The sequence below is a fragment of the Eutrigla gurnardus genome (genome assembly GCF_963514095.1).
Source record: "Eutrigla gurnardus genome assembly, chromosome: 3".
In the NCBI taxonomy this organism is placed as follows: Eukaryota; Metazoa; Chordata; class Actinopteri; order Perciformes; family Triglidae; genus Eutrigla; species Eutrigla gurnardus.
The window spans coordinates 22302627-22312748 of record NC_139917.1 but is presented as its reverse complement, the minus strand read 5'-3'; the positions used below and the strand labels follow the sequence as shown (position 1 = coordinate 22312748).

At 42.6% G+C, this 10122-nt stretch overlaps 1 protein-coding gene across 4 annotated transcripts in view; it reads left to right on the top strand.

Moving 5' to 3' along the window:
• Positions 1–164: 164 nt before the first annotated feature.
• lef1 (lymphoid enhancer-binding factor 1) overlaps positions 165–10122 on the top strand; it is a 39655-nt gene continuing 29697 nt past the window's right edge. For 2 of the 4 annotated variants that reach the window (XM_084006208.1, XM_084006207.1), the window contains exons 1-3: positions 171–1165; positions 3113–3165; positions 4366–4490. In XM_084006208.1, coding sequence (XP_083862334.1) covers positions 951–1165; positions 3113–3165; positions 4366–4490 — 393 coding nt within the window. In that variant the 5' untranslated portion in view covers positions 171–950. Of the gene's footprint in view, positions 1166–3104; positions 3166–4365; positions 4491–10122 lie in introns of all 4 variants that reach the window. The other 2 variants (XM_084006206.1, XM_084006209.1) reach the window with 2 other exon arrangements.

Genomic DNA, 10122 nt, shown 5'->3' with positions numbered 1-10122 from the left:
TCTCTCTCTCAGGAGGAGTGTCAATCGGTGGGCTGTCAATCAGAGCCTCGGCTTCCCTTTCATCTCTCCTTCCTCCCAATGACTGAAGAGAGAGAGCGCGAGGAGGAGGAGGGAGCACGGCTACATTACCGACACACACATACAACACACTGGTTACATTTACACTGTGGAAGCGGTGCGGCAGCAGTGGGAAGTCGGTCCACGGCGTTTACCTTCTTTTCTGATTGTTTTATGACTTCTGCTTTCATCCCTCCTGCGTTGAGGATGTATTTAGAAGCATGAAAGCGACGTGCTGCGTTGCCTGCTGTCTCGTCTGAGTGTCGAAACTGTTTTCTTCCAAGTTGCACATCCATCAGTTACCTTTTCACCTGCAGACGGTGTGTTTTTTTAAAATTGTATTAGCCTACTTTTTTTTTTTAAACCTTTTTTTTTTAGGACGACACAGCTTCTTCACTGGACCACCGAGGAAATATTATTTCTCACTTTTATTAATGCACTTTTTTTTTTTTTTAACGTTGAGTGTTTTTTCTTCTTCCCACTGGACCATATCCGTCGTCGGTTGTGCGTGTTGACTCAAAAACTAGTGATGAGATTTTAACTCGTGGTTTGTCTTCCCTTTTTTATTTTTTCCTCATGACATCGAGGCGTGCACTGGACTTTCTTGCTGAGCCTTTTACATCTCCAGTTTTAGTTTGAACGCCGACAGCAGCCACACACTCCTCCTGTTGCTTCAGTAAAAACACACCGGCAGCGTGTTCGCACGCCGCTTCCTCTCCGAGTGACTCACGGTCGACGCTCCGGGCGAAGAGGGGGACGTTCACCCACTCGGGGTCGGGGGATTTTAGTGGGACTTTTCCCCTCTGTAGTTTAAGACAGTGCTGGCCCGCGTGTGCGTGTGTGTTGTCTTCAGTTTAAAAACGAGTAAAAACGAATTAAACAACTAAAAAAAAATGCCACAGTTATCAGGCGGCGGTGGAGACCCGGAGCTGTGCGCTACGGACGAAATGATCCCGTTCAAAGACGAAGGAGACCCGCACAAGGAGCAGATCTTCGCCGAGCTCAGCCACTCGGAGGAAGAGGGAGACCTGGCAGACATCAAGTCATCTCTGGTCAACGAGTCAGAGAGCAGCCCAAACAGCAACAGCCACGATGTGAGTAATGTTGTGTGTTGACTGATGTGGTGAGTGACGAGGAAGAGGCGAGGCTGCTTCTCAACTCCATCAAAGAGGTGAAACAGTCTGCATCAAGCCTGGAAACAAAGTGCTTTCACCTATTGAATCATTAAATGGTGGCTTTCGTTGAGCTTTTTTATTAATTTGCCTACTCTGGGTTTACTTGACCGGGATTTGACAGCTATATGGGGTGAGCTTTAAAGAGCAAAAGGCCTGAAATTAATTTTCCTCCTGCAGAGACCCTGCTCAGTTTCATAATGTATGTTTAGCATTTTTTAAATCATAAATATTTATCTTAGATTACATAAAATACAAGCTGAGTTTGGGTGCATTTATAGCCTCCACTGCACTTTGTACTTTTATTTTTTTTGTCATTTAGAAAATGAATAGCTTCAGTGATGCCATTGTTGTCTGTAAACTCAGGTGTACCAGCTTCACCTCCAGAGGACTAGCCTAAGCTCCCAATAATCTTATTTTATAGGCCCGGATGCACACTTGAACATATGTGGCTATAGTTCATTAATTGGTTGTGAATTTTGGAAATGAATAAATAAATATATTAAGATGCAAGACTTGGGGCCTTGAGTGCTGCAAGTGACAATAAGGCTAATAGCTGTGTTTGCAGAGATTCACTTAAAACTTCAGCAGCAGCACATAAATCTGTTTAGCACTTACTGCTTAAAACCTATTGACAAATGGTATGATTCCTTTTATTTCAAAGGTCCCAGCCTAAACAAAAGGACAATATCCAATATGCTATCAGGATGTTTATCTATTTCTAATATCATTCTTGTATTTCACTGTCGTGCTCTTTTAATGGTGGTCAAGAATGATTTTTAGATGCTTAAGAGTTGAGGGAAAAAAATTAAACGCATGATATGCAGTTGTTTTTGTGTGCCCTTGCTAAGCGGATGAAAAGGAGGCATTAACAGGCTAATCGGAAGGAAAAAATGTTTGCATATAGAATCTGAATGGAAGAATTATTAATGAGGATTTTTTAATCTTTCTAAAAATATGAATCTTGTTCTTTTTATTCAATACTTGCAAGATGCCATTTTATAAGCACACACAGGCGCAGAGTAGTCATGAGGCATATATATAATATTATTTATTTCGCATCCATCTACCCATGCACCAACCTCAGGATGCAGGCTGCAGCTTCCCCATGGTTACTCTGCTATTTTTGTCATTAACCGCAGTGTTAATGAAATTTTGAGCACATCCTGAACGAGACGGTACACATTCACCACCAAATGTCCTAGAGACGCACAAGACCGAGGCTGAATGTTAATGAGGAATCCAGTGAAGTTTCCTCGCTCAGCTTGAAGCCATCCTGTGGGGTCTGAACTCCAAAAAAGAGGTCCTCTTCCCAATTCAGATTCGGAAAGAGACAGGAAATGGCTGAACGGAAAGAAGGGGATATTTTCTTCTTATTTTTAATTTTTTTGCAAAGCAAAAACTGTCTCCACCATTTTCTCTTTTTTGTGGGATGATTTTCTTTCACTTTGCACAGAGGCTTTTAATTCGTAACAAAAATACACTTAAACTGAGATGAAATTGAGAGTGGGCCTATGGTATTGGAAACAAGTTAATTTGTAAGCTCCTTAAGGACATGAAGCTTAATTAAGTGGTTCTTTTGAAGCTTTGATGCAGACTGCTCCATCACCTCTCCATAGACGGTTGTGTGTGTGCGTGTACGTGTGTGTGTATATGTGTGTGTACATGTGTGTGTGTGTGTGTGTGTGTGTGTGTGTGCAGGGTTCTGCTTTGGTAAAAAGCAGAAGGGACGGCATTTGTCCCGGTAATGTTTGTGGGTGTCTGACCGTATCAGCGAGTGTGTGTGTGTGTGTGTGTGTGTTACTGCGTTTCAAGGCTGTCTTAATTGATTCAACGTCATTTCAGTTTCTTCTTCTTTTTTAATTTTCTTTACAGGCAGTAAGACAAATACCGCAAGATTCATATCATGAAAAACACAGAGACCATTCGGAGGATGGTAAGTGACGCCGTCTCAAGCCAGAGCTTGTTAAATCAGCATGCTTTATAGGACAGCCAGCCTGCCATTTAGCTGCAATAAAGCCCCGGATTTTTAGAATAAATCGCTGCAGCTTGAGAAGTTGAGGTTTTTAAGGGGACGGTGTGAGGAAGTGCCACCACGTTTTCCCCCACACAGATGGGATCAGTCGCCTCTTGCACTGTTGGTCCTCTTCTTATCAGAACAGTTTCTGCTGCTCTCAGACAGATCATCTCAGAGCCAAGTCTAGTCAGAACATGCTGTGCCTTCATGGATACAGCTACCTGTTACCTACCTCATAGATGAGGGTGCCCGCAGAACCGAAGAATACTTCAAAGGGGGATGAATATGCACATTTCATGTTTTAATTTTCAGACAAACAATTAAATATCATTCAGAATCACATATCTTGTTTTTACCCCAACAAAGCATTTCCCCACAAACGTCGGCTCTCCGGTCGCAACGTGTTGCTGCAGCTCGGGGCTCTTTGCTCTCTGGGTGTTGTAGTCTGACCCCACGACTGCAGGTCATCATTAGAGCTTTGAGGAGGAGTGTGTCTCCTCTTTGTTCCCCTTTCACTGCTGAATAGGATCCCTTCAAACCAAACACTGGATTTCTTCACAACAAGATCCATGTTGCCATCAGCCTATATACCACAAACACTCCCAGCCCCCCGGCCTTAGAACGCAGCCTGCAGTGGAGTGGCGAGTGGCGCAGCATTGAGGCCTCTTGTGTAAAGCTGCCCCTCTTAGGTCAAAGGCATAGAGGAACAGTTGGGGCGTCTCCTGTTTTGACACAGTCTGTATGTTCTTCTAATTGGTGCTAATTGGCACAGAGGGGCTCCATTGTTCCTCTGTATAATACGACCCTCCTCTCCAAGACGGGAAGAAAGGGCACAAACAAAAGACCAAGGCAGAATGGGGCGCGGGTTAAAGCGATCCGCAGTGATATCATTACAGCGTCGAAACAGGCAGGCTGACTTCATGTTTAGCTTTATCATTATTACTTGTCTGATTTATTGACTGAAGCACGTTTAGAATTTGTCATTTGAAAGATGGGAGAAATCGTGTTTTGAGAAATCCAAAGAATTTTTATGTAAATTTAAAAATGGCCTTATCTGAAGCTTTTGTAAATATGCGGTAAATTGTCACCTTTTAACCCTTTTTTTTTTTTTTAAATTAGCAAAACTCCAAGACCTGTACAGTAAAGGCCATCTGTACCAGGGGTATCCAGGTTACATCATGATGAGCAACATGAATGACTCCTACATGAACAACGGCTCCCTCTCGCCGCCCATGGCCAGAACGGTCAGTACCATCGCTCTCCTTTTGTGTGTTTTTATGATATGATATGATATGAAATGCTGTCGATGTAACAATCAACTTGAGCCCGATAACAAACACGTCAAAACCAATTTTTCTTGTGTCTGACAAAAAAAAATGAGCTACAAACATCTCAGCATCTTTTTTTCTTTTCCTTCATTCAGTGAAGCCAGTCCAAAGTCGTAAAGTGCAAATTCTTCATAGTGAGGATGTGTAATTTGAAAATAAATTGCTGACGGTTTTAATTACGAGTGAGAGAGACAAGCATTCATGTTATTTTGTCAGTGTATTTCAGGCATGACATTTATTTTCTTTGGTGGGGTTGTGGTTTAGGCTTATATTTTTCCCCGCTCTTGGTAAAATGACGCTGCAACAACACGTTTGCTTTGTCGATGAACAAACGCTTGTGTGATTGAAAGCAAAAACAAACATTGAAGATGATGATAGACCTGCAGAGATTTAACCTCGTGCTGCACCTGCTCAGGTTGAACTGAAGTTCAGGCGCTGTTCCAGGTATCACTTGTAATGTAACACAGAGCATGCACACTGAGAAGCAACCTGTTACTTTACCTGTCCACACACTCGGTTACGCTGTCACTTTAAAAACATCCTATTTATAATCGCTTGTTTTTTCAAAAAAAAACACCTGAATTCCAGTTATCACAATACAAATGATTGCAATACTTTATAAATCAGCACATTAAGAAATGATATGGTATGGCAGAATGATCATCTATTTCTGGTTCATGGAGTCGATTTCGTTTCTTACTTATAAAGTAGAAATTGTAAGCATTTGCTGTTTTCAAGCTTCTTTAATATGAGATTAAGATAACTGACAATTATGTGTCTGTTTTCTTAATCTTTGAAAATGTTCGAGACCAAACAATCTATAAAGAAGAATCGGATTAACCCCCTTGCTTGTTTCTAATCATTTGCTTTGAATTCACTATCATACACATTTGGTTTCGCATTTATTTTCTTGATTTATAATTGATTAATTAAGATGGCATTTCAGGTAAGATCACATTTCTTTACCTTAAAACTAACAAACCCCATGATGGAGGATATAAATACAAAATCCCTGCACGTCCAATGTTTACCCTTTACCCTGGCGTACCAGCGTTGTTGACACCTCTCCCCTTGACAACTGCATGCGACCCTTGGTCAGTGAATGTGCGTCATATTTTCCAGGAGATTAAGAGATGAGATATATACAGTATTTCTCATCTTGTTAAAATCTTAATTGTCATGTCTACATGACCCAAGTAAGCCCTCTAATTAGCCCAGCATGACCGAGGAGGTCTAAAGGCAACATATCGTCTCCGAGGCTGCCCAGCAGAGGAGTTTATAGTACCGTCCTGGGGTGGCGTGTGTTGTTGCAGATATTGTCCCTGTAATGGTATTAATTTCAGGCCAGCTGCAGGTCTCTCACTGGCGGCTTCCTGTGTCTACCCCGTTTGCAAATTTTCTCTTCTCAAGACAGACATGAAGCACAGGGCACACCAACAGCTGTCCACTCTAATCCCGTTTTGTCCATGTCTCCGTATCACACTTTGGAAGACGACCAGCCTCAGTCTGGCTGTGTTTTTTTTTTTGCGCCTCCATACAGGAAACACTCACACAAGTTCTGGATTGTTTGCCCCCTTTTGCAGTGCACACACACTAGTTTCATCAGGGCGAGGTTGTGAAATGTGAGTGCTGCGTTGGTATAGGAATCGGCTTTCAGAGGCAGATGTGTTTGTTGGGGGCACATGCCACATGCTGTGTGTAAAGGAACTTCATTCACACGCAACTCTACCATGGGATGGTGTTAAAATTGCACTGCTTTCCCTCTGCCAAAGTTGCAGAGGGTGAAAGTATGCGGCATTGTAGCGGAAACGCGATTACCTCATGATTTGCCGTCTTCGGTTGACAAATAGTGCTTTGTGAAATTTGGGGTATGAATCTTTTCAAATTCTCCGTTTATGGCATGTTTTCTGGTCAATTTTATCGTTTGTTCCATTGTATGCGCTGAAAAACTGTATGGAGACCAGCTGAGTGTATGAGAGGAAATTACCCCTCACTGCAGATGAATTGGGCCAGGCAGTTAGACAGCGTTCTCACTGCCAAAACTTTTAAAGCCCCGCTTTCATTTCATTTACCATGGCTGCTTTTTTTTTTTTTTTTTTCACCCAATTTTCCCCCTCTCCCTGTCTTCAATAAAACGGTAGTCATTTTATATACGTTTCTCTCACTTATCCAATAAAAAAGAGCCAAGGCTTGGTGGAAGGATCATGGAACATGAGTCTTCTGGCTTTCTCACTGATGTCAGCTCGCTGCCTCTGCTGCCGGCCACCGCAGCCACAGTATCTGCAGGCCTGGGATCGGTTTTCACTGAGATCAAAGGCACATTCTCCCTTTCATTCTCTTCCATCCCCAGCCCCACCGCCGCCCCCAATCCCAGTAGTTTAGATTGATTTCCATTGACCATGACATTCCTGCACATGCCGTCCAGTCATGATGGAGCTGTTGGGAGTAGCTGATTGTCAGCAGATTTTTTTTGGGGCTTCTAGCTCGATAGGTTGGCTCCGCCGCAAGAGCTGAGATTTTAGCGTCAAGACGGCTATCGGTGCCCGGTTGCTTATTCACGTTGACCACTTCAAAGAGTCGGTGGTGTGTTATGAATTCCCTCGTGTTTACGTAAACCTATAGCTGTTTTAGAATGTGGAGTCTGCAGGGTTTCCTGAGCAAAGAGGGAAGTGAGTTGGGGAGTTCATCATCATGTGAGGTGAATCCTTCTTTTGAAGGAGCAAAAAGGGCATTGTGTTTATTTATTGTACATGATGCTGGACTAGTGCCTTAAGTAGCTTTATGCAAATGTCTTGTCTACATTTACAAAGACATACTCAAAATATTGGAAAAATAAGGGTTAAAGCAAAAATCAGCGTGTGTTTAAATATCACTTGTACACATTTAAATCAGCTTGTAAGTGGTGTTTTTTTGGGTACCCTAGTATTTGAGTGAAAGGACAGACCCTGTACTAAAACAACAGAGTGTATACATTTTATTGATGTCCTGAAGATGCACGCTACGCTCATTTATTTTAGTTCTAGTCAGACTTGAGATTTCATTATAAGCTTTTCCGTAATCTCAGCTCACTGCCACGACTGATATGCATGTTAAAAGCCAGTTAAAAACCCGGTTAAGCATTTATCTTTAGGGAAATCGCATTACTTCATAAATGTAGCTCTGTTAAGTTATAGTTTCTTAGTTATACTTCCGTTATTCATAAACTTATGTAAAAAAAAAAATAAACAAAATTGAAAGATAATGGAGATAGGGATGGATTGTTTTCTCTCTCTGGCTACCGTGTCATAAAACATGCTTTTACGATTTTGGTCAGAATTATCATAATATCCCATAATGGTATTGATGATAATGATGGTTGCCAAGTATAAATCTTCAAAGCTTTTCGGATGTCATCACTCCAGGTTTGATGTGAGAAAGAAAATAAGTTCACTGCTTTGAGGGACTTTGTCTTATCCTTCAAATTTGTCCTGCAGCCTTCTCCACTCGGATGTGAAAATTATAGCTTCTAAATAAAGATCAACATGCACTTGATGGTCTGTACATATTTTTAAATGATCTTAAATCTATTTTTAGATTATATTGCTGTCGTCGCATATACTTTTATCCTTTTTGTTAAAAGCACACACAAACCAGTGGGCTCATCTATGGGTTAAATGAAACCGTACAACCTATAAGGTCGAGATATCTTACCGAAACTTTGAATAAACTCATAAATGCAGGGCTGATGAGCTAAAGTCTCAACTGTGTGTTCGTGGTTCTGAAATTGATAGTGCAGCAGAAGGTGTTTCACCTGACTGTGAAGACATGTATGTGATCTACAGCTGTGCTGGAACAGTCTCATGGTTTTGAGCAACAGCTTGAGGAGAGGAACGGGTAGAATCGCTGATTTTATATTTTATTTTTAAGCTGAGTTTTTCTGCTGTGGTGGGGGGAGTTAAGAGAGCTCCCTCTCCTTTTGCGGTGCACTTTATCCCCCCCCCCCTTTGGACCCTCAATTGCAGATCCTCATGGCAAGAAAGAGGGGGTGTGGAGGGGCTGCAGCGCTGTACTTTCCTTTGATGTAGTGGGAACGTGACGGATCTGCTAGCCAGTGTCTCGCAGCGTGGAATCACTAACCCAGGCTTACCTAACGGGATTTGGTAGGACCGCTCTGGTGTCCCTCAGTGCCATGTGTGTCCTGAGCTCATGCCCCCAGCACTACCGTGGAAGATCCCTGTTAAAGAGAACACTACATTTACCAGCAGCCTTCCATGTCCACACATAATGTTCTAGATGGCAGCTTATGGCACCTCGTGTAGTCTCACTATATGGTGGACATGCTGTGCCAAGTGTACCGGAGCTGAATGCAGCGTTTTGTCTTCACTTTTAACTCCACATGATCGACTGATTTTCTTTAAGACGCCTTTAGTACAGTACCGACCATATGTATATTTTAGTATAAAAATAAGTATAAAGAAATAGCTAACAAAAGTATAATTGCCTCATTTCCATACTGTCTACACCAAATCAGAAAATATCAAAGAGTCACGCTGACATCGATGTCATCTGCTGTGCAGCTCTTATCAAACGGTGAAATATGTTTGTGCACATGAAGGACAGCAGCAGGGACCTCACACAGAAGAAACACTTGGCGTCTCTGGCTCTTTGTTGTGCCGCTGGCGCTGGGACATGGTGTTTTATAAACAGCACCATTAACGCCAAGGTCTCTTCTCGTCCTCCGCTCTACGGTGACACATTTGCTCCATATGCACGGCGCTAATGACGCCATGTGGTTGCCATCACCTTATCAGTGTGTTTCATCCTGTTAAATGGAGCTCAGCGGGGTGATCGTCTACCAGGACCCAGAAATATGCTTCGTTGTGTCAGATGAGAGCCAAAAAGATGTTCAAGGTTTGAGTTTATGGTGGATTTATTTGCTATGTTGCAATATCTATATGCTTTATTGATTTGAGTATAAAATGTTATTGTCTTCCTGAAGTATTGTTGATGTTATTCTAACACGTTAAAACCGACTGCCAATTTTAAGGTAGTGTAATTATAGCGCAAGTGGTAGATATAATCAGAAACCTCATGACGAGGATGAAAGCTGGCTGTAGACGAAGTTAAAATCATTAAGGGTTCAAAGCGCTGAAAATGTGTGTTTTCTATATGTGTGTGAGGAATGAAATCGAGAGTGTCATGGTCCCGAGCATGACATGCAGCCGCACACTTAACCCCAGTTGATGTTTATTTTGGGCATGTGTTACTGCTCAAAGCGAAGCACTCATAGATGATGACACTTTCTTCGCTCCCCATCCTCCCACTGAATTGGATGAAGCTTAACCAATCGAGCGGTGCTGCCTGGAGCCAGCCAGTCAGGCTTCCACGGACAGACCGCCGCTCAAACCCATAACACCTGCTCGGAGGACTTCACTCTTCACCAGCAGCCTGCCACGGATCTCGAGGGGTCAGTGGTGGGCCTCGCCAAGGTTGTCCCCCTTTTGGCCAATTCTGTTTGAATGGCCTGGGTGTGCACTTCCTGTAAGAGTTGGTCAGAAGTGGAGAGGAT